General features: G+C 39.4%; 1 protein-coding gene across 2 annotated transcripts; it reads left to right on the top strand.

Moving 5' to 3' along the window:
- Positions 1-3052: 3052 nt before the first annotated feature.
- Positions 3053-23395, top strand: LOC148327751 (vesicle-associated membrane protein-associated protein B/C-like). 2 transcript variants are annotated; one of them, XM_088309426.1, is made up of 6 exons: positions 3053-3391; positions 9922-10074; positions 18691-18794; positions 18945-19025; positions 19116-19289; positions 19495-19599. In XM_088309426.1, the coding sequence occupies exons 1-6, from the start codon at positions 3334-3336 to the stop codon at positions 19579-19581; spliced, it is 657 nt and encodes a 218-aa protein (XP_088165552.1). In that variant the 5' UTR covers positions 3053-3333; the 3' UTR covers positions 19582-19599. The 2 variants fall into 2 exon arrangements, with proteins under 2 accessions (XP_088165552.1, XP_088165551.1); XM_088309425.1 differs by lacking the exon at positions 19495-19599 and adding an exon at positions 21260-23395 and having other exon boundaries at positions 3058-3391.
- Positions 23396-24984: the final 1589 nt, after the last annotated feature.

Here is a 24984-nt window from a genome sequence, read left to right as displayed (position 1 = left end):
AGATTCATGAAAAAAAATGTTGCATAGATTTATATGTTCCCTAATTATTGTGAGACATCATTACTATGATCAGTGTCTCAAAATGAATAAAAATAGTTAATAACGTACTGATAGTTTTAAAGGTAATTACAGCAATTTATTTTAATTCAGACTTCAAATGAATATCCCTTCTCACTAGTAGGTTTTACTCTCGCCAAGGATGATGACCACTGTTGAGTTTGCATTCAGATTAATTGAAAATGTGTTCTTAATACACTTAATAAAAATTAATTGCACATTATCAAGGGATCTAAGAATACTGCATTCTTGTGAAAATGTCAGGAAAGTCACAGGTGTCAAAATTTTCTCCATCTCATAGTTCTGCCGCTGCCTCTTGGAAATCAAACAACAATGTCAATGTTTTCGTTGTCCGCTTCTACTTGATATGAACTGTTAAATTGCCATTTTTAAGTTTTTTTTTTTTTTTTTAAACAAGCCACGTATATGTAACACTTAATTGTGGATGTACTATAATAATTTGAAGTGAAATAGCATAAGTGTGCTCAGATGTTGCAAGTCTGATTGTGTAATTGGGATTGCAAATGCTGCTTAATTCTGTGGAATGTGGAGAAGCTGGGTGTGCCGTTGTTGCATTAAATACAAAACCAATTATCTTGGGCTGGCCCTAGGAACTCAATTGTTCAATGTTATGTACAGTACGGTATATTTTACGTCATATGACATTGCATTGCACAAAATTCTGTATTGAAACAGTTTAGTGGCATTGTTATTAAGCATATATACTTTGGATAATATCAGCACTGTCACTGTGGTAAGTTAGGTAACTATATTTGCCTTTTTATGAAGTTTCATATTGACTGCGACTCAATGCCTGTAAAAAAGCATGTTTGCAGTGTATTTCTGAATGTGTACAAAGGGAATTGTTTGTTTCTTTATTAATAAAAGATTGACAATTGTGCATCGTTGTTTAATTCTTTTTTTTTTTTTTTAAATGTCAGGCGTAAAACTGGAGGGTAAGGAGACAACACTCTTATCAACTTGGAAATTGATTTAATTAGAAGTGGTTCCAGTATTTAGGTTATTAAAACTATTTTCAGCAGGACAAAGTCTAATATGGGAGCGGAAAGCCAACAGGTGAAAGTGTTTTGATTTTTTAACTCCTGTGCATTGTTACATAGAAATATTCCCTGAGATTTAAACTTCTTTGGGAAAACAAGAAAAATAAATTATTGCGCAAATTGGTGTTTTTTTTTTATTTGGTCTTTTTTTTCCTTTTGCTTACTTAACACATCTGGTTGATGTTTTTTTTTGTTACAGTATCAATAAAAATGTGTGTTCTATCAATTGTGTTCTTGTATATAAAAAACATTGAAATATGGCTTTGTGGTTGACAAATGACATTGTCATTGTTTTTGTTCCTTGTGATCTGTTCTCTCCACGTGTCCCCTCTCCAACTTTGTCATTTCCAAAAAAAAGCTCAGTACAAACTACAAAAGGCGTTTGATGCAAACGCACACCATACTAATTGACTCCGGCTCGCATGCAACGCTGATGAGGATCTGTCCTATTAGGGCATGTATGGAAAACCACTGCGTCATAAAACTTAAGTTAATCTACTCTCCTTTTGAAAATGCCTGATAGACACATAAAGCCGCTATGACACTGAGGGGGCAAACATTTCAGCCTGTTAGCGAAGGTAGAAAATTGTGCGTTCACTTCAGGGTTTGTTCAAGGTTGCAAAAGTTTGCCACATGTTCACCAGTACTTTCTTACGACAAGGACAATCACTAAAATCACTACCACTAACTATGGTGATCCACTCCGATTTAGATTGACCGGCACGTTTATAGCTTCTTTGATTTTCTAATGCTTGCTCCAACAGAGGACCTTTTTTCACCAAGCTGCTCAGAAACTACTCTGTGGCCCTTTTGGGCCTTGTGGATTTGTACAATTTTGTCTCTGTTGTCTTTGGACATGGATTGGGTCTTGGACATGTTACAAGTTCAAGTCTTACTGATTGTTTGGAGTGGACAGGTGTCTTACATGCAGCAAACGACTTCACACAGGTGCTTCTGATTCAGGATAATACATGGAGTGGAGGTGGACTCTCAACAGTGGACTAAGAGGTCTTTGAGGGTCAGAGTTAGTAAAAACTATTATTGAACAGCCTTATATATATGTAATTTGTCACTCGAATCTGGCATCTTCCCATCAAAAATGAAAACAGCAAAAGTCATTCCAATTTATAAAAAATGCAGAGGGGCACCTATTCACCAATTATAGACCAATATCACTATTACCCCAGTTCTCAAATATTTTAGAAAATCTATTGTCATATAGACTTGGTAACTTTATTCAGAACACAGTCACATGCTTTTAAATGAGAATCAATATGGAAAAAGGACCACCTCAATGGCAGTAATGAAAACTTGTAGAAGAAAGAGCCACTATAGCAAAGAGATTGCTGTTGGGATTTTTATTGATCTAAAAAGGATTTGAAACTATAGATCATAGTATGTTATGAAATAAATTAATGAGATATTGTATAAGAGGTGTAGCATATGTATGGATGAAAAGTTATTTAGAAAAAAGATATTAGTATGTACAGTTCAACAACACTAAACCCAATCAACTAAAGAATACTCATGGGGTTGCTCAGGGGTCTGCGCAAGGCCCCGCATTATTTATATTGTATATAAATTATATTTGTTGAGTCTTATAAACACTAAAAAGTGTCTTATTTGCCGACGACACAACATTCTATTGCTCAGGAGAAAATTAGAAACAGCCTCTGACTATTGTGGGAAATGAATTGAACATATTTAAAACATGGTTTGACATAAATAAATTATCCCTTAATTTAAACAAAACAAAGTTAATTGTTTTTGATAGTGGACCAACCAAACACCAAGCCAAAATTAAGGTAAATTCAACTGAAATAAAAGTGTATAAAAATAAATTATATGTACTGTACAGTAAAACTGTTGATTTGGACCCGTAGACTTTTTAGACTATGTGTACATTGTCATCACATCATAGCAGCCCCCACAGAGCCTGTCGTTGCTTGGGTGTCAACCAGCAGCACCCCGTCCGTCACCCTTCGTCACCCTGTCGCCCTCCCCGCTGGGTGGCAATGCAGAGGCAGTGACGTCACCGACCAGCCTCTCACTCCCTTCCTGCCCGCTGTTGCTGCATCCCAACAGCCATCGCGAGCTCCTGGTGACCGGGGGGCCGGCTAGTTTTGTCGCCGAGTGCGTGACATCCAAGAACCTTGCGTCCCCAGTCCCAATCGCCCCCGCTCCAGGTCCAGCTCCAGCTCCAGCTCGTTGGGTCATGGCCAGGCCAGAACAGGTTCTGCTCTTGGAGCCTCAACACGAACTGAAATTCCGAGGTGAGGAGGCGGGGAGGAAGGCCGTGTGCTTCGGAAGGGAGGGTTAGAACGCCAAACATTGGAGCAAGATTCTTCTGTGCGTTATATTATTTGTTTGCTATTGAGGAGACCACGGAGAAAATCTGGTTGCTTCGCGAGTACCTGCGGATCAGGTGACAGCGGCTAGCCGGGAAGCTAGCCGGATTAGCATCCGACGGCTAATATACACAAGGCCCTGTCGCACATTTGACCCGCAGAAGCTTCATTTTTGAAGCAAAAGACAGTCGCATTTTTTTTGTGAATTCCCCACCAAAATGTAGACTGAGAGAAATATGTCTAAAATCGCATTGCGTTTGTTAATTTCGATTTTTCGAGCAGGTGTAGCAGGCTAACATTCGCTCGCCCTCTGATTGGCTAGCTTGTCCTAGTCGGCTTGACACTTGACAAGTTGACGCCTACAGTCTATGTAAGAAGTCTACACACCCATGTTCTAATTACAGGTTTTTGTCATATAAGATTACTAACCTAAAAAAATAAAATAAATAACACCATTTATGTAACCTATAAACCTGCCGAAATCCACGAACGGCAAAGATGAAATTTAAAGAATGTAGGTTACACGTGTGGACATCCTCTTACAACTATGGTGTGGCTGTGTTCAAGATTAACCAGTCACATCTATTGTAAACTAATGTAAAATCGGAGTCTCTAAATATCTGCCCCCGTTTAAAGTTCATCTGCGTAACACCAAATATATTTAAGATATTTTCATCCAAGTGGCTGGACAATATATTTTCCTTCAAGCTGAAGCATGAAGCTTCTTTGCTAACACCAACTGGTATTTGGAACTGTTCATATATGTTTTCGTTCACAGCATTCGTCCCATCACCCAACAAGCGCCCATGTCAAAGTGAATGTGCAATATTAGGTTGATCGGTGGGTCAATGATAGATTAATGTGTATGGTGAAAGGGCTTCCAGCTGGGGTCGAGCAAGTTGGGTGTCCAGCGCAAGAGTAAAAATACCAACGGGTACACAAGTCCACCGCTGATAGGGAAATGAAATTCGAATGAAAATCCTCTTATATTCTGAAACAATCCATCCTCTTTTCTCCACTCGTCGACCCACAAAGAATAAGGGGGCTGGTTAGTGTAAGTTGATAGTGATTCTTGCAAGTGGTTCAGCCCTCATGCCACTCCATACAGTGCTGGACCAATGGTAAGCCCTGTTTAATTACAGGGACATGACAACCAGGTGCATGTTTGCTGGTGAAAATGTAAAGTTAAGTTCTTACTCAGTAAGATGCTGTAATATTAGTCATTTTTGGACAGGATAAAGAATATATGCCTTTAAGTATTGTTATAATCAGTGTCAACATTTATTGCCACATTGTTTGTGTCCAAGTATCCCCCTCTGAATGCAGTCAGAATGAACGTGAGCTGAACATTTCTGGTGGCATGCTTACTTACTGTATATTGTCAATGCAGGATGAAGCGTTTGAAGTGAAAATTCTTTTTTTTTTAGCATATTGCTGTGGTTTTCAAATGGGAACTTTTGTTGGCGCTGCATCGCTGATCGCCAGTCGAAAATGTACTTGCGTTACAATACGGATGTAATGATATCCAAACATCACAATTAGATATTATTCCAAATAATTATCCCACTGCCGTGAGGATTTTGGCGATATATAAATGCTCATAAGTGAACCCTCATTTATCGCAGGGGATACGTTCCAACAATAACCCGCGATACGTGAAATCCGCAAAGTAGTCAGCTTTATTTATTTATTTATTATTTTACAATGCATTTGATACGATGCATTGTTGTGGTTTGTTTGTGCATGTAGATGGGAAGTTGTGGTCCTGTAGTGCCACCTTGTGGCATTGCTGCATTTGTTTTAAGCGTGTTATTTCTTCTTCAAGCTTTTTTTTTTTGTTATTCAACTTCCGGGTAGGTCACTGATGGTGTAGCGGTACACTCGCCTGAGTTGTGTGCGGGCAGCGTGGGTTCAGTTCCCACTCAGTGACGGTGTCTATATCTGCCCTGTGACTGGCTGGTAACCAGTTCAGGGTGTAGTGCGCCTTTCGCCCGTAGTCAGCTGGGATAGGCTCCAGCACCATCCCGCGACCCTGTATAGGATAAGCGGTGTGGATCATGACATGACAACTTCCGGGTTGCTTCACTTTGAGACGTGTGCTCATATGTTGACAGAGGAGCGGTAAAAAAAATCCACCTATATTAACACACACTACGTATGGAGCATTAATTTGATTGTTTTGTGAAAAAATTGGCATTGTGATTTTTCGTTATCTTACATTGTCCGTAGCTCAGAATCTCGATGTGTTTCCCTAGCTAAGGCAAGATAGCTGACTGTCGGAACTGTTAACTAGGCCCTTGGAGAGCAGAATGAGGTACGGTAGTGTATAAAATGTTAACTATATTAAAAATGTAAATTATTAGTGGGATGGCAAATAGAAATGGTGTCATTTGATTCATTTGTATTTCATCATTCCTTTGTATTGAGTTGATTGGGGCGTTGTGTATGCATGATTGATATGTGAATTATTTGTGAACCTACTATTGAATTTGTGTTTTTCTGTTCTGTAGTTTTCTCGGTGCAGAGTGCTGAACATGCTTTTTCAGAGACAAAAGATTATCGACACCCGTTTGAAACTCTCTGCGTCCTTATTCTAAATCCAAGGGGCCAAAAAATCCGTGAAGCCGCGAAAGATGAAGCGCGATATAGCGAGGGATCACTGTATAAATATTCACAATATTGAAAAAAAAAATCTCAAATAACAATATTGCGTTTTCGTACATAGTAGTAGTGATAAAGAAATAGGTTTAGCCAGTCATTTTATTGTCATGTGTTCCTATCGGCTCAGCAATAGGGTTGCACAATATACCGAAAAAATATTGATATTGCGATATTGGCCCATGCAATATGCATATCGCAAAGGTATGCAATAAGTTTCTTATGGAATTGTTTGCTTTTATCTGAATTTGACCAGTCAGATGCAAACTTAATTTTGCATCACCACCCAATGGCTGAACATTATCTTGGGGAATTACAATTAATAGGCTAAGAACACAAACTGAGCTTGCGTATTTTTTCGCTGGAAAAATACTTACTTCTTTCATGACATAATCAAAATTTAATTTCTTTTGGTACATGTTAAATATTGGAATTATATCAATATTGTTATAGTCATTCAGCAGCTCAAAATATCACGGTCTTTGTACCGTGGTTCACCATGCTGTGTTCCGCTTAAGTAATGTTTTTTGATGGAGGTGAGCAGCTTTTAATATCGTAACATGATAACGACGATATCGTGGCTATTTTAATATCCCATCGTAACATGATGACGACGATATCGTGGCAATTTTAATATCCCAATATTGTACATCTGCATGTCACATGCAGCAGCAAACAAACACAGTGTGGTGAAATAAAAACAATCAGGCCTAAAGATTGCAGCCAAAATGCTCGCAAACCCATCCAGTTGTTCAGTGCGCATGCGTAAAAATTTCATCCGGTCGCACAATGTGAGTGCATGGTTTCATGTTCCTTCTGCAGTCTCACTTTTTAAGATGTGGTTGAAAGTCACAGTCTTTTTACACTGCTTAAGCCAGTCTCTTGCTCCTTCACGTTGTCCTGTTGCAATGAGAGCGCACCGTCTGTTTATTTATGGATATGGTCATAAACATTCTGTGAGTGTGTTCTGTTCCATGCCAACAGTTGGGGAAGTCAGCACGTTTTTCAAATTTGCCGTTTGGTTTTCCGAGCATCCCGGAGCACTATCTACAAGGGGGGGCCCAGTGCATTAGGCAGGATAAATGGAAGTATTTCAAGCACGAGCTGTAGATTAGTTATAATATAGGATGCGTTCTGCAATAATCAGAGGGGAGCGCACTCTGGCTCTCCTAACGCACTCTTTGCATTTGAGTTAACTACCCGCTGCATTTGATTGGTTGGCGGCTGCTTCTGCATAGGTCATGTACAGTGGTATACACGCATACCACTTATGCGCGTCACAGATTGGAATGACAACAAACATTTTGCTAATTACAAAATGAAACGGTCTCTCGCAGATTGAACAATTTAAACAAAATTTCTCGATTCAAACAAAGTTCTTGTCACAGCTAAACATTTTGCACATACACTCCATACATATGAATGTGTGTGTATGTATGTATATATATATATATATATATATATATATATATATATATATATATATATATATATATATATATATATATATATATATATATATGCCAAATATATATGCCAAATCAGCAAATATGTTCATGCGGTACCACCCGCAAGTAAGGGTATGACCAAATCATGTGGAAAAACTGAAAATGTTGGTTGAACCAGCACAAAAGTTAGTGTAGAGCCCTGCACCTGGATCACTTATTAAACTGTATATTTTTAACAAGATAAACCCTTGGAGGCAACATTGCATTTTCCACAACATGTAACATGAAGAAAGTAGCAGATTAGTGCAGCAGTAGTCTGTTGCGTATCACTCAGGAGAGGGAAATATCTGTCACTCTGTTTGCTGAGCTAAATGAAACTTTATCTGAGAGCTGATGCTAATTTAGAAGTAGAGCCATGTGTTAACACTGTACATGTGGCGTTCAAATGTGTTTTAGAGATTGGCTTTCATAGAAGACCCTGTAGTGACATTGAGATAAAAAGGAAATGTGTGGGAAAAAGGTTAGCCGGGTTAACAACGTGGGAAAGCACTTCACCAAATTGCAATATCAACTAAATTGTTGCATGAAATGTTTATTAATTATAGTGGTCGACCATGTCAAATCAAACATAGCAATGCTGTGTCTTGAAGGTAATGGTGCAACCAGTATATTTGCTGATGTTTTTTTTTGTAATTCCTATTCTTGAATAGCTTTTGTTGAAGTCAAAACTTCTACTCCACACATCACCTCATTTATGAGTAATACAGTGAAAATGAGCGGAGTAAATATTGACTTTGCAGGTTGATTTACAGTGTGCGCCCTATAAAATTTCAGGTTAGTTTCTGCCATTGTAGTAAAAAAAAGGTAGTCTGGAGCCCTACAGCAACCAGCATAAGATTCAATTAATTTAGCTCCAAATGAATTGCTGCCAAAACAAGCAGATATAGAAATCAAGACAGAGTCAGCAGAAGTTCACAAAAATTAGGAAACATTAGAGTCCCAATGAAAAAATAATGACACTATAGAAGTTGTCATCTCACGAAAATAGTCGTTTTGTTCCGAGGGGAAGTGAAGAAATGATTTCATAACAGTTTGCAGATTAAGATCCAGTTAATCTCACAGACTGGATTTTTGTCCCGCAAATCTGCATGCGCACAAACTGTTTTCCTGCTGCCTGGACTCTCTTCTTTTTGCCCCGCCTCCCCGGAGACCAATGCTTTCGAGCCATATTCTTGGTGGCAGCATGCGATGATCGGGCGCGGTCTGATTCAATGATAAACTTGTCGTGTGACTCCTGCGCCGGTCGAAAACACTGAACAAATTTAATGGCATCATGTGTATTAACGTGCTATAGCGACAATTGTGTATGGCGAAAAAAAAAGCATGTCTGAGCTTGGCAACTCTGTTATTACAACTTGTAGGTAAATGATGATACAATTAAGCAATCTATTGTATTTTACAAAATGTGCGTACACAATCATCAGTCAAGGACATCAAATGTAATGTAAGGAGTACTCAATATGGTTTTGGCTGTGATTTGTGAGATTTCATTTATTTTTCCTTTGTCCTGACTGATGGGAATTGTCGTACTGCCGCAGTGCTTGTTAGGTCTGTGAAGTCGGCCCCAACCTTCATTCCTCATGGCCCCTCGCTTGACGGAAATCGCCTAACATAGTCAGCAGTTTTAGCCATCAGCATATACATTTCACCGGACAGTTTATGGAAATCCTGCAGTCTTTTCTCAGGTTCAGGGGAACCGGTCTGGCAGAAACAGTGATGATGGCAGGATAGAGCACTATCGGGCTGAATTCCAACAGATGGTGACGCCTTAATGTCTTAACCAGGAGCATGACAAGAAACGCTCAGATCAAAGTTCAAATTAATTGATCATTTTAGGATAAATTAGTTGGTTAAGGCGCTTCTAGTTCTTGTGGTGGCTGTCAAAAACACGTATTAAAAACATAATTAGTTGTGTGAGAGCACCCTGATCCCATGGTTTCGGTCAATTTAGGAAAGACTGCGCAGTCTTGTCACAAGCCTTTAAGACGTCTGGAATACTGCTAGGAGAAGAACTTGCACCAAAATGGTGGAACATGTACATGTATTGTTCAAATATTTACCCGCATATTATAAAACTGCAATGGAATTCTGAATGTTTACAGTGTGCTTTGTTAAGTTGTATATTTTCAAGGCACCAATGAGTGATATGGATAAGAATACTAACAATAGTTCGCCCATATTTGAACAAGCAACGCGTTTATTTCCTTGACTGTTGAATCCTGTGTTATGAGTATGAGTATATAATCAAATTTTAGCAACTGCTGCTTCAAGTGTTCCCCTCTCTTGTAGGTCCATTCTCTGACGTGGTCACCACCAATCTTAAACTCGCCAACCCTACGGACCGGAATGTGTGTTTCAAGGTGAAGACGACTGCACCACGCAGGTACTGCGTGCGGCCAAATAGCGGAATCATCGATGCAGGCACCTCCATCAACGTCTCGGGTAATTACGTCCTGTTGTGTGTGTGTGTGTGTGTATAGCTGGATTTACACTGTGGGCCTTAGTGTCCAATTCCATCTTAATGACTATATCCAATTCTATTTCCATGCACGTTTCAATTGACACAAATCCTACAATGGCTGTTTATGTTCATAAAGCACAAGAAACAACGTGCATGTCTCCACAAGCAACAACGCCGAGCAACAACGCAGAAGTAACCAATAATACAAAAATGAATTGTTACATAGCATTTAGTTGACTTGGGCTGTCTCTTCACCTGCATTTAATTAAATAAGGCTAACCTCTACATTTCTCCACTGGCTGCTGTCAGCACTTATTATCTAAAGGGGAAGTCAACCACAATTTTATCTTTATAATAACAACTGTGATGTCATTTTCTGTTGAAAGCAAGTGACATAGATTAAAGTATTTGGATTTTGCTGCTTAATTCATATTCCACAAACGTCAGAGTTGCCGTTATGCGGCACCTGCCAACAAGATTTATTGAGCTTTTCGCCTGCCGATAGGTAAACTTCGGATAAATCCAAGGGGGAAAAGTTTGTAAAGAAAATAGAATTTGTAATTCTACACCCTACAAGAACTATATTTGCAAACATTGCTCATCAGCTCTCCCTTGTAGATGATTGTTTTTTGTATACTTAACCAATAGTTTCCTCAACCTCAAACAGTGTAATTGCAAACATCGGTCAGCAGTGGGCAACAAAATTACATGATCCACTCTGCTCCTGTACTTGCCCAGTTGCCAGAGATTTGGGTACCGCTGTTATAATTTGTCAGCCCTTTTCTAACCCATAGTGTTACTTTTCAAAAAACTGAAGGATTTGTATGTTTATTTTGAGAATATTCATGTGAGATAGAAATAGATGAGGTCCCTTTTTGAGTTGCCTTAATTAGGTCAGGTTTCCATAGTAACAGACATCTTTTTACAGACAGTTAGCCTCAAGCAGGGTTTCCCTCATCCAGCATGTGTTGCCCGGTTGAAACGAGCTCTGTCTGTCCGAGCAGCATGGTTGCCAAGGGGACATAATTGAAAATGATTACCTTTTTGCAAAGATTGTGAAAATGAGCAGTTTCTAAAACAGCATTACACAAGCTGTCCCTAAGGAGTCAAAGGTAGTACAGTATTGATGCCACACCTACAAATCGCCGCTGTCAAATTTTGTCATGTATTTTTAAATTTCATGTAAAGACAATGTCTGTAACGCAGAAACACCATTAACTCAAACATTTAAAAAAAAAAAAAAAAGGACCGTATTTTCTGGGCCATAGGGCGCTCTTTAAAGTCCCTAATCTTCCCCAAAACAAACAAAGCGCCTTGTAAAGCGACGCGCCCATTATATGGAATGAGCATCACTCTCGACCATCAACCCTTTTACTCATTGGGCTGTACGGAGTGCATGTTAGCACACCCTGCTGGTCCAAGTCTGAGTCATCTATGCTTCAAATTGACCGTGACTTATACATTATGTGACTATGGTGTTTGGGTGATGGTGTTTTTTTTGTAGGAGAAAGCTGGACTAAAGGGGAGCTGTCCACAATGTTGTAGTCTGTCTTATCATTTATGTTATTGCAAGCAAGAAACGTCCCAGGTTTAGACAACAGACTGCAAAAAGCCCAAAGCACAACAGCACATCTCTCTAAACAGCCATGTGATTGGCTGAGTCTGAGTGGCTCCCAAGAAGCCATTGCTATAATCTTTTTGTGTTATTTTTATTTCTTTTGGGTATATAGATGGCATGAGAGATACATGTTTTGTGTTAATCTTATTTCTTTGTTTCATTGTTTGCTTGTATGCTGAGGGTTTTTTTTGGTTTTGATTTGAAACCGTGACTCTAAGGAGTGTGGTGACCAGTGAAGTCCCTCCCCTGACGTTGTCTAGTAGACTATTGCCACGACACCTTTTATTGGTTAGAGTCAGTGTTATTGACAGTGGTTCCTTATAGTTACAGGACATCTGTCATTGAAATGGGGTGATACCTCTGGCAGCGATCCCTTAGGGGATTGAGTTCTGGTGAGCTGGCATCAGCTAGCACGAGCAGCTAGCGCGAGCAGCTGAGCTAGCGCCTTGTAGTGCGGCGCGCCTAGTATATGCATAAAATACAGAAATAGCACCCTCAACTGGTGTTGCGCCCTTTGATGCAGCGCGTCTTATGGCCGTAAAAATACGGTAAATTAAAATGGTCAGAAATGCTTTTCAAAGTCCAGCAACAAAATGCTTGCAATTGCTATTAATAATGTTTAAGACTATAAATACACAACTAACCAATCCCAAATCAGTTTAATTTAATTTCAATCATCTTAAATTACCTTTAAAAATAAATATCTTACAGTTTCTGGAAAATCCACCAGTAAGAGTCTCCGTAAATTGTGCTAACAACCCAGGCTAAACGTAGCTCCTCCTCGAGAAGATATTTTAACAGTTGATATCAATCACTTGACCTTACTTCCTTGGCACCAATTACTATTTTACTATGAGCCTGGGCTTTGTTGTGGCATCTAAGGGCGCCGGTGAATTCCTGAACCAAGACTAGGTGGAAGTTCACCACTGTATACAAACCATCCCCAATCTTTTTTGCTTCACGGACAGGTTTCATGTGAATGCAAAATGTATTTTGATGGAACGGCATAGAACATAATTGAAACTACTGATTAAAATGAAATACAACTTAACTGTCCAGTAGAATGTTGTTGGAATTCATCCTCGGCCCAGTGGTTGGAGACCCCTGCTGTGTACTACTTCTAGGACAATATTGTGCTTCGCTTACTGTAGCACAATTCCAATAAAGCAAATCATTCTCAACACGGTTGACCCGGCTGTGAGTGAATATGCCAAATGTAGCCTTGACCGCAGGAATGTTGCTGTTCTGCAATCGTTGTTATGTAGCATTCAGTGGTAAAATGTGTGCCATGAATGTTTGAAAAGTTTCTGTCCGCAAACCCTGGGTTTCCTTCAGGAACGTTCTTGTCTGACATTTAGAGACGGGATAACATTCCGACGCGAGGGAGGCCGAGATCGAAATAACATGCGACGCTATAAAATAACAGTTATTTTATTGCTGAATAAGCCTCATTAGCTTGTCATTTGTACAACAAACGGGACAAATCGAGACCCACCGACCTGTATCCCAAGCCCTCCGCAGGGAGGCGGGTTTAAGTGCTGTGGGCTGCATTAAATCCCTGCAATACTGTTTTCTTTAACTTTTGATTTACATTTGGACGTGGTGTACCCATGAGAGCACAATCAGGAGAAAGAGATCCTGCACAGCTGAAAGGCCCAAATATGAATACATATTGTATGCATTAGCGCTTGTATCATGGCAGGGTTTCCCTACGGCCCAACGAGTCTGCTTCACTTCACATCTCTTTGTTTGCTCACTGTAGTTTAGTTCCGCATTGGACTGGTCTTTTGCCCTCCGTGACAGAAAGTCACCTATTACGTAACAATATTTGTAAGTTTAATAAATTAACTAGGGATGTCCCTGATCACACTTTTTTGGCATCCGAGTCTTATGGTTTAAGGATCTGCCGATGCAGTCAATAGCGTGCATACAAATGGTCTCAAATTAATATAGAAATATACATATAGACATGTATGTACTTTAAAATTAAATTCTAACATTGATTTAAAGCTTCATCCAACAGTACACTGAATAAATGTGTACATGTTAAGTTATGTATATTTTCATTTATATTATGTGGAGTGGGCCAAATTAGTTAATTTTTGCAACACTCGCAAAATTAAAAGTTAAACTTTTATTTATTTATTTTGCTCTAAATTTGTGGATGCTCATAAATGAAAATTGGTATATCTCGCAATTTTAATTTTAGGTCATTGTTTTTTCTATTGTAAGTCTTCTCTTCTTTTTATCATAAAATTAGCAAATTCATGAATGACAATGAAAATAAGAATCATTGTTAACATTAAGAAGAATCCATATCAATATGCAGAAGACTAAAAATGTTTTGCGTACTGCACTTATACATTTTATTTCCTGTGGACGCAAATGGCACCAAATTAAAAAAAAACGCAGTACAGAACATTTTGCAAGAAAACTGATGTATTTTTCCCCCTGATCACCTGAAAATCACGACATCAGGACTGATTTCCCATCACGTGATCTGATTGGGGCAACCCTAATTTTTACTCAAGTTGTGACGCTAGTGGCTGTCAATTGACAAGTTGTCGAAAACTCTACATTTATTTCTACTAAACTATGTATAGCTCATTCATAACTTTTTATGAGTTAAGAGTAATTATTATGCAGCTGGACAGAAATCACATTAATAGGAGTGCTGGATTGCCTTCTAATGGCGTGTCTGTGCTCAATGTGGTACACTAGCTGCAGGTCACTGCTTCAATTTTTGCTGTATTTCCTGTAAATTCTTGCGAGAACACAGCTGAAACTGAGCTGAAATGATAACTCTAACAACTCGATTACAAAACTTATTTTCCCGGCCTTTTTTTCTTTTTCTTTTTTTTGCTAAAACTAAAATACAATGGGGGTGCACCGGTGTACGACTGGTTAGCACGTCCGCCTCACAGTACAGTGGTGCAGGATTCGATTCCGGCTCCAGCCTCACCGTGTGGAGTTTGCATATTCTTGTTGTAAATTTATGTAAATCTTGATCTGTTTTGTTGTTGGTGCATTGATACAAATGTTTACTTTAGATTTGAAATAGTCGTGGAATGAGGTTGACGTCAGTCAGTGAAGATATTTGAATTTGAAAGAGAAAACAGATCCGTCTCTACTTTCCTGATTGGAGATAGACTTATTGACTCTTTGTCCTTTTTAGTCAGAGGAAAGGAAGCTTTCATCCCCCCTTCTTTATCCTTCTAATGGTTCCATTCATCATGAACGTGCAGTCTATTGACCATCTTGCTTCCCCTTGTTACCTACAATTAACCTCTGCGCTTTATAAATGATGGACCATAGTAGGGTGAAAAGCACCAAATCATGCGATTAATCAGGCACTTAGCAGAAATATGTTTTGTTAGCCTGTGTTCAAAAGCTCTGCATCAAAAACCTCTCCAAATCCCCATACTATGGGAATGTTTTCCTCCCTTGAGGTTTTGGCTAAGGACCTTTTAATGCGATACTGTGTTGCCCAAAGAATTTACACGCTTTCCTGCCTCCCTTCTTCAGTGGCGTCCCCTCGGACCCAAGTTGGATTGCTTTGTAAATTGGGCCTGATTGAAACAGGACGTTCCCAATCTGTTCATGCCGTCTGTTTCTGCTTTGTGATACTGAGCCGCCTTGATGGCTGTAACGGTGCGCTACATCTCCGATTGAGGGAGAAATGGTATGTGCCACAAGTGAAAACTTTGACGTCTACGCCAGCTGTGACATTGGTCGGTCATTTGATTTGAAAGAAAACCGCGGAACAAGATTTTTGGACTTAGATGGCGCCAATGTCACAATGCATCTCTAAATTGCAACCACATTTTTTAAAAAAGAAAAAAACATGGTCAAAGGAGAAGTGATCCCACCATTAGCAAGCATTTGAGCCATCCTCCACGCGCTGCCAGACCTGGCTTAAGAAAGTGATCATTGTAAATCATTGTTACAGCTTCAAAATACCTTCTCAGACGTTGGAACAACATGAAATAACGCACCACCGACTGATGTGGCCATCGGTGGAAGTGTTATACCAGTGCAGCACCTGCTTTTTGTTAGAGGGATATGTAATGCTAAGAAAGAGGGGAGGGAACGGGCTTGGAAGCTGTTAGAACGATTAACCCCTCGGGGCATTTGTAGATCTGTCACTATTTCGCCGTCATGGTAACATTAACGTGGAATTAGATTAAAGGCACCAGTTATTTGGGGGGCCCAAGTAATCTCCTCCCATTTGACTGTCGTGTTTTGATACTGGATAACCAAATCGAGAATGCAGACAGCATTCAAGAAACGCTGCACGGCTCAGGAGACACAATTGCAATTTTTCACTCAATCACGAACCACACTCGAGACACCTTAATGGTAGGACAGTCGGGTCTTGCAAAAATCAATGTCACATAAGTGCAGGTTTGCTACAGTACAATACTTACAATGCAATCCCTCCTCCTGTATTTTATTTAATTAAATACTACTGGTATTTACTGTTGTCCTGCGATTGGCTGGCAACCATTTCAGCATGTACCCCGCCTGCTTACTGCCCGAAGACAGCTGGGATAGGCTCCAGCACCCCTGCAAACCTTGAGAGGAAAGAGACCCTTCAGTTGTTACGTGAATTAGTTTGAAAGTTTCACAAGTTAAGACTTAAAGTGATTTGGGATACGCTGGAGAGACTATGTTTCCCGGCTGGCCTAAGAACGCCTGGGGATCCTCCCGGAAGAGCGAGAAGACATGGCTGGGGAGATGGAAGCCTGGGCTTCCCTACTGAAGCTGCTGCCTCCGCGACCCGACCTCCGATAAGCGGCGGATAATGGATGGATGAATGGATACATATATACGCACAAACCAACTTTTCTCACTTTATTTAGAAGTGACATTAATCAGCCCTGTATCAAATGAGAAATACATCCAGTAGTCCTATATAAATTAACTCTGGAAGGTACAAGGTCACTAAAGATCAGAAATCTTTAGTGACCTTGTACCTTCAGTCTTTGCTGTATAAGCACTTTACATTTGATGCAAAGTAAAGTAGCCGACATATTTGTACACAAAGTAGATATGAATTTAAATATGAGGCACGACAAATATTTCCGAGAATAATTGATTAAAAATAAAATAAAAAGATGAGCTCTGCTGTAATGTAATTTTTAAACCATTTATTGTGCAGCTCTCAAAAGACAAAATCAAAACTCAGGACTGTATTGTGAACAGAAATCACATATGGAATATATGAATATGCTATATCCATCCATTAATATTCTAAGCCACTCCTCCCTGCTGATGTACAGAGCGTTGTGACATTTTGTCAATTGTGTGTAGCATTATTTTGTATACTTTTCAATGCAGTTCTTGAATTGTCTGCAATTTTGATGTTCAAAGTTGACTTCGCTCCGCTTTAACACAGTTCCAGCAAGACCTCTCAAGTGTACTCAGTCACCCAAGCACTTGATTCTGGTCATTCACGATAATATTAGGGTATCTTAGCAATTAGCGGGGCTTCTCTGCCTTTCCCCCTGTTAATTACTTCTCCTTATCCCTTCGTGAGAGCTACCCTTATAAGAAGATAAAGCTTTTTTGCCACCATGGAGGCTGTCATTGCCACCTAAAGAGTGAAACTAAATGTGTTTAGCAGGCAGCCTCAACCTGCCCGCTACCCGGCTGCAGGTGACGGCAAAACTTTTTGGGATGGTCTCGGTCATTCAGCTATTGGAAAAACGTAAAAACCTGTCATTGTTAGTTTTGTCATTCTTTGTATTTTGATGAAGCTCAGAATGCAAACTGCAATGCTTGTGTGGTTAGAAACAGTATCCAGCATGCCTCCAAGAGTTTTTTCTCTTTTTTTTTTGGTAAATAGTAATTAATATTTCTGGGTTTGTTCGTTTATTCTTTCCAAAAATAGTAGTAGATTTAATTTTGCCCCATATTTTTTGTCATCAACTATGTATATCATAAGATTAATAAGTGAAAAGCTTTTGCCCAGTATATCAAGCTTCCTCTGATGTTCTTATTACACGCAGTTTGCTACGATTATGATCGACACAATATTAGAAAAGTGACACAATTGAATCTTTTCTAGTGTTTGCAATCTATATCAAGCAACTCTACTCTAATTACCTTTAACTAAAAAACTACTCATCAGCTATTTGTTGTTGGAACATGGTTTACCACTGCGGGAGGAGTCTTCTTAACTTAACTGTGAATTTGACTCTTGTGCCAACGAGAGTCAGAGTCTCACGTTCCATCCCACAATGGCATACAAACGCCCCATTTCACCCAGTTCTACCGGCGTTAAGTCTAGCAAAATACCAAAAGAACGACAACTCCACCCATGCGCACAGCTTGACTGTGCTTTGCGCCAGGAACAAAAATAGGGCTCATGATATTCATATCACTCACCACAGGAGTAAAACGGTCAGTTTCCTCACTCTCAAAACTGCGGTGGGCTGTATCTATCGCCATGTTTGTTGACCACTCCTTGTGCATGTCCGGTGAGTTGCGCGCCAGAATTTTGGGCTTATATACATTCACATGTGTGTCATTGTGTCTATATACTACTCACTGTGTCATACAGTTTCGTTGGATCCCTGTAACGTGTGCAGCCATTTCATTGGTCAGATGTGACAAGTCTCTTGATTGGTAAATGTATTGGCGGCATGAATCTCATTAGTAAAAATCCTTAACGACCGTTTCTCACTAAGCTGCAAAGGTTTGCAAGTGTGTGCAGACCAAAAAGTTTTTTCATCATTAATTGTTGTACTTCTCACAAAGAAATTTGTAACATGTTCAAAATTTGATGGCGATACAAAAAACTGTTAACAACCATTAAAACAGTTTGGGAATGTCTGGTGAACGTTGCTGCGACTGTTTGCAGCTGTTTGTAAGATTGAACAAACTCTGACAAAAAAAAACAACATTCCCTTCCTTCAGATTAGGCCGTTTGTTACCCCGTTACAGTGTTCCAATTTCTGTCTGTTGCATCTTTCAGTCATGCTGCAGCCTTTTGATTACGACCCCAATGAGAAGAGCAAACACAAGTTCATGGTTCAATCCCTGCTAGCGCCCCCAGACATGACTGACATGGAAGGAGTGGTAAGTGTGTTTACTGTTCTCCCCTTAGTGACATAAATGGCATATTTGACAGTTTACGTCATGTTTGAAATGATCCTTGTCTTCTGTCCTGTGTGTGTGTGTGTGTGTGTACGTGCGTGCGTGTGTACGTGTTCCTGTCCATGTTCTTAGTGGAAGGAGGCAAAGCCAGAGGAGCTGATGGACTCAAAGCTGAGGTGTGTTTTTGAGATGCCAGTGGAGAACGAAAAGACAGTAAGCATTTTTTTTTTTTGCTTCACCCTCTTATACCGATATCTATCAGCAACAGTCGACTCACTGTTTATCTTATCTTTGTGTAACCAGCACGACATTGAGTCCAACAAGATGTCCAGTTTACTGAAGTCCGAGTCCTCCTCACTGCCGCCCAAGTCAATGAGCTCCACCCTGGATGACGGCGAGGTCAAGAAGATCATGGAGGAGTGCAAGAGGCTCCAGATGGAGGCTCAAAGGCTACGGGAAGAGAACAAACAGATCAGGGTGAGTGGTGCGCCTGCAAAAACATGAAGGGCCACTGTCTGACAGGTATCTACTGTATGAAATTCAAACTTTTTCTTATTTTTCTTTAACCTCAATTAACTGTTATGACTTATCAAGTGAGGTAACCATTGAGTTTGAAATGAGTCATACTGCACGTCATGAATGTCTCATTTCACCCCTAAACTAAGACACCATCGCCCCACAGCCTCTTGCCAGAAGACAACTGTTGGCTTTTCCTGCCGCGAAGATTTTTGAGCACCAGACTAAAGCAGATCCTTTTTATTTGAGCTAATAAATACGTATAGGCTTATATCATGGACAGGATGCAGGGTTTTTCCTGGCTCCAATTGAAGCAGATTTGCTACCAATTTGATCATTGCCACATGTGTGCTGACCGAACCATCTCCCCACCCCCACACTCAACCTCCCCGCCGACTCAAACACTTTTGTGAAGTGTGTACATTATTTGTATTTGATTTTTTGTTAGTTAGTTTTGACTCCTAATAAAATAATAAAATTTAAATATTTATCCAAGAAAAACAAAAATGCATGTGTGGACAGCTAAACTACAAAAGTAATCGAGTTTCACTTGGTTAAATGTGGCCCATTTCATTGACTCATTTCACAGCCAAAGATTAGTCGGAATAGATATGCATAAGAGTTTATCATAATCACTACTCTTAACCATACTGCATTATCGATCCGTCCCTTAACGGTATTCATATCGGTACTTTTTTTGAAACACCAAAACAAAAATGTTAGAACTTCCCTTTTTTTTTTTTTTAAATAATAAATGTGCGTCTTTTGGAACTTCAACAACATTAATGTAAAATTGACACACTATGGCACAAATATCGATCCCACTCATCAAAGTAATATAAAAATAACATAAAAAAAAAATAACAATCATGCCGTAACATGATCGCACGGCACCACATTGGCACAGGAAGGCTTGACGGCTCTCCTGTGATTGTGAACATGCATCTTAGATGAACATATTAATTGTATTGTGGTTTAAAAATCACATCAGAGGGATTGAAGATGTGAAATAATGTTTGTATATCTTACATCAATTAAAAATAATTCATTTGAGTAATTACTCCTAGCTGTTTAAGGGTGAAGCTTATTGATAATGCAGTTTTTAACAAATGTAGTTTAGTTTAGCTAGTTTAGTACTGGGGTTCCCAGCTCATCCCTACTTTCAAGCCTCCTGTTATTTTGGTAAAATGCAATCATGGACCTTTATACCTTCTTGTTCAGTGCAGTATTCTCCCTTAAAAGTAAAAATGCAAAAATTAAAATTAAAATATAAAAAAAGACTAAAACTTTTAGAGGTGAGCGTTATTCTTTTTCTATTGCGAACTTATGGAAAGCCGTCATTAAGATATCGGTCCGATGGTTGGTGGAGCGCCACTATGCATGTGGCATATTTTCCAAAGCATGCCTTCTTTAGAATGTGTGAGCCAATACAAATGTCTATCCACCGTGGTTCAAAACCGCTGGCTCTGTGTTTTTTTTTTTTAAATCTAGAAAGTTAAGGGAAAAGATATTTTTTCAAGTGACTTTTACTCACATCGGCTTCATATTCTCCTGACTAATCAGATATGGTTGGTTACAGAACGACACATTTACCTGTTTGAAAATCTGCAAAATCGTCTGACTCATTAGCAGTAGGAATGAAACTCCTTCATTCGCAGCTCTTCTTTGACAGTTTGGGAACGTTTCTGATACAGTGCTGGCCTGTCACTATAATTTTAATATAGTTTCCATTATGTCATAAGTTTTAAAGCCGGAGGTAGCTGAAATTTGGCACAGGTGGCCATCTCCAAAGTTTATATGCAGGAAAAACCCCGGGATGACTAAACGATCATCTCTTTTCTCCATGTCTGCCATCTCATGTCCTCTGGAATACAACCCTTTCATCACGCTACAACTGCGTCCACTCTCCCTCCCTCATCTGCCGTTCTCAGGAGGATGACGGTCTGCGGATGAGGAAGAGCAACGTCATGTCCTCCCAGCACTCCTCGGCTGGCCTGAAGAAGGACGAGGGCCTAAGCGCTCGCTCAGCCGCCCTCATCATCCTCTTCTTTTTGGTGGGCATCATCGTGGGCAAGTTGGTCTTGTAGAGCGCTGTCGTCATCGGATTTGGGGCGGGCGGGGCGGCAGCATGCTTTTTTTTCCTCGGGGGATGAAATCAAATGCAGGGGTCTTGCAGGATTTAGGTCAGAGATGCCATATCTGTTGGGAAGTAGGGATGTTGTTGGGAACGTGGCGTTCAGATTGAGCCTCATTTATAGTAAAAAAATAAATAAATAAATACAAAAAAACAGCAATGTATGAGGGGAACAAAAAACTAAAAATGATTAGCCGTCTTCTGAACAAGTTGTTGCAGGTCTTGCCTAATCACCGCATTCAAATCATTCTTGGCCCTTTTCAGCAAAGTTCATGAGGGGCATAGCTGCAAATGTATGTTTGTTTATTATTTTTATTTTATTTTTTTCTCAATGACAAGAGTAACCTCCCTCTCACCGCCACTGTACAATATATCCAAAGGGGAGCCTTCCACCACAAAAAAAACCCTAATGGGAGAGATTTAGCTGATAATCATCCAGACAGACGTGACTCACTAAAATCCACATTGATTGAAGAACAACCTCGATCGCTGCGCTACAAATTGTATGTTTGTCCCTTTTATTTTCACCTTCACTACAGCCCCACGTGGAGGCCATTTTCATTGCATGTTTTCACTGCCGAATGTTGCATCTGGACTTTTTGGAATCTAATTTAATTGCTTTTATAATGGTGTTAATTGTGTGTTTGTCATCATTTGTAGGTTTGCACAATTCTGTTTTCTGATCTTTTTATTTTCATGATTTTTTTTGTTCCTTTCTTATTGTTGTAAAAGCGCATTTATGATTTAATGCCCTTGGCTGGAAAATCCATCTTCCGATTTTGTCGCGTTTTCAAGAGTGTCTGCTGGTATTCACCAGGCCAACACTTTGCCTTGTGTTCTGTTTGGGCGGCTTTGTTTTTCCTCAGGCCGATTCTACAGGAAACGTATTTGTTTGCACATAACTCACATCTGGAAATATACGCGCACATGAAAGGTGCATGCAGAAACAATGGTCATTTTGTTTCCGTGGCAACATTGACAACAAAATCTGTGCTGCTTTTTCCTCATCTTTTCCTACTCAGCCGTACATTTGTTTAGTATTTTGTCCAGGCAAATGTATGTTAGCAAATGGTGTCATGTTGTGAGATGCTTTCACCAGATTTTTTTTTTTTTTGGATCACCACAGTATCTTCACATGAGTTCCATCGTGGCCGTTGGTTCACACATTTGTCAGTTTTGCTTGTCAACGTTTGAAGTTTAATGCACTAAGTTGAAGAGTGTGATCTTGTATCGCTATATATTTATGCATTCATATATACATATATAGCCAAGGCCTCGAGGGACCACATAATGACAACGTACTGTTCTGGCATCAGTCATTATCTTTGACTTCATAAAATTAATAAATCACATTTGAAATGATGATCTGCCAAATTTGCATCATACAAATAAAGAATTGAAAATAATAATTTTCCCTATGAGGAATTTGAAAGGCGTTCGTTCCTAAAACTGTATCTGTGCTTAGTGGTTAGTTTGAGGATGACTTGCAGACCTGAAATCAACTCAATAATTGAAATGTTGGACCTGCACCATATAGTATTTGCAGACAAATGTGTTTTTCACTGAAGCATGGAAAGAGCTGACACCAGAAAAATACCACAAGTTAACCAGAATGTGAATAGAACGAAATAGTAATAATTATCATCAAATTGTACCACTACTATCCTGCCATGACACACCACCATTTTGCAAATAGGCTGAGCCACACAATGGCGATTTTACTTGTAAATACTGTTGATCCAGGCAAGACACTACAGTAACCATCACCTGAAGCAGTCGAGCAACTGTTTTGTATGTATGTAAACAAATAAGTCTATCTGAGAAGAAAAAGATGAATATTCCTAGTCAAGTAGTCTCTCTGGTGTATAAAAGCAAAATCCCACCTGGTTGGACTATGTAGCATCTTAATGAATTAAAGAAATTAAAGTCCCGGCCTGGTTGTGTGAAGTCATTTCCTGTGTTTGTGTATGAGCTACTGGGGTGAATTATTTGCGCCAATTTCCTGTGATCAGCTGTTAGGTGGGGTACACGCATAGTTATTTTTAACTTTTTACATCTCAACTTTTTTTTTAAGAGATCACATAAGGAAAAAAAAAATGGCAAGACTGTCCTAAATGCTCATCTTGTGTGTGTTGTTGTACTCAAGATCACACAAAAAACGGAACGCAAAAATGCTCCCTCCGCCAACTGTTGTTGCGTGTGAGAGGCAGAATGGTTGGTTCACACAGCAAAATGTTTTTAGTTCATGATATACACTTTTATCTATACATTTAAGTGCAGAAAATAACACTGGGGAACAAATTTGAGGGGGGGAAATCTGTTGAGTTAATTTTTATGCTTAATACTAAAATTGGCACCCTGATTCCAAAATTGCAGTCAGTTTTTTTTCCCGCACTTCAATCTTACCAATCGTTACCAAAACTTGTGTGTCTTAATGTTTTCCCTTTTCAAATATAAAAATGATGGGCACAATATTTTCATTTTGTGGAAGTAATGTCTTTTTCTTAGTGGCTCAAGGTTGAATGACGAATAGTTAATAGAAGTTTGGTAACTATTGGTCATTATTTTCCGACACTAGGTGACAACAGAATGTGACAAAGCAAGCTAGGAACCAAAGTTGCTATGCGTGCCACGTTTCATCATTGACTTAGTTGGGCTCAGATGCAAAAAAAAAAAAAAAAAGCAGGCCACAGCCCATAGGAAATGGGCGTCATTAAGATTGTGCTGAATGAAGTAATAAAAACTGCTCTAAATCTCGTTGGTTTTTCGGAGGGTGAATTTTAGTGATGACATTTTTACATGCAGACCTTTTATATACGTGAGTGCCAATGTTCAGCCCACTCAAGTGTCCCTTTAAGGCGTAAGTCAACCCCCCAAAATTTCTTTGCAGCGTGTTCTATATGCCTTAATTAGTCTAAATCTTATCTACTGGTGACGATTTTTGGTGTAATGATGACAGGAAAATTAGCATAGCAGAAGTTTTAAATAGCTGAGAGTTGATTAACAATAAATTACTGTTGTACACTGCCACTAAGTATCCCACCAGCTGGCTTCCAGTTTACTATGATTGTGTACTTTGTATCTGGCATGAAAGTTCTTCAAGAAGTATTAAGCATTTATTTTCCAACAACGGGAAAGTCAAACTGTCAAACATGATACAAGCAGATTTATTTGCGAGCACCCTTCAGGTGTGGTCCACATAAATCACAGGAATGGATCTCACACTTTTGGATTGTGTTATTTCTACATTTTCCAGTTGAAATGACAGAAACAATGGTTTTTAAACGGACCCGTGGCTTTAAGAAAGCTTGCAGCCCGGAAAACTGGCAAAGAGTGGTGCCGTCTGGAAGCTTTTGCAACAATAAACCTTTTCAATCATTTATGTCAGTCCAGTCCTTAGAAGAGAAACATGACGCCATGTACTTGTCATATTAATACCTAAATCCAACAATTGTGTTTAAGAGGTTGTCCATCACAAATGTTTTTAATGTCCATCTTGGGTTTTTTTATATTGCAGTTAGA

This window comes from Idiotropiscis lumnitzeri, chromosome 11 (genome assembly GCF_059441095.1).
Source record: "Idiotropiscis lumnitzeri isolate Australia: NSW breed Sydney's pygmy pipehorse chromosome 11, RoL_Ilum_1.0, whole genome shotgun sequence".
NCBI classification, from domain to species: domain Eukaryota; kingdom Metazoa; phylum Chordata; class Actinopteri; order Syngnathiformes; family Syngnathidae; genus Idiotropiscis; species Idiotropiscis lumnitzeri.
This window is presented reverse-complemented; position numbering and strand designations above follow the sequence as displayed.

What these genes read in the sequence shown, in the direction of transcription:
- LOC148327751 (XM_088309425.1), top strand. Translation starts at nt 3,334, where the DNA reads ATGGCCAGGCCAGAACAGGTTCTGCTCTTGGAGCCTCAACACGAACTG. An exon ending in CACCTCCATCAACGTCTCGG is followed by an intron (nt 10,075 to 18,690) that starts GTAATTACGTCC and finishes TGCATCTTTCAG; the next exon opens with TCATGCTGCAGCCTTTTGAT. An exon ending in AAGAGAACAAACAGATCAGG is followed by an intron (nt 19,290 to 21,259) that starts GTGAGTGGTGCG and finishes TGCCGTTCTCAG; the next exon opens with GAGGATGACGGTCTGCGGAT.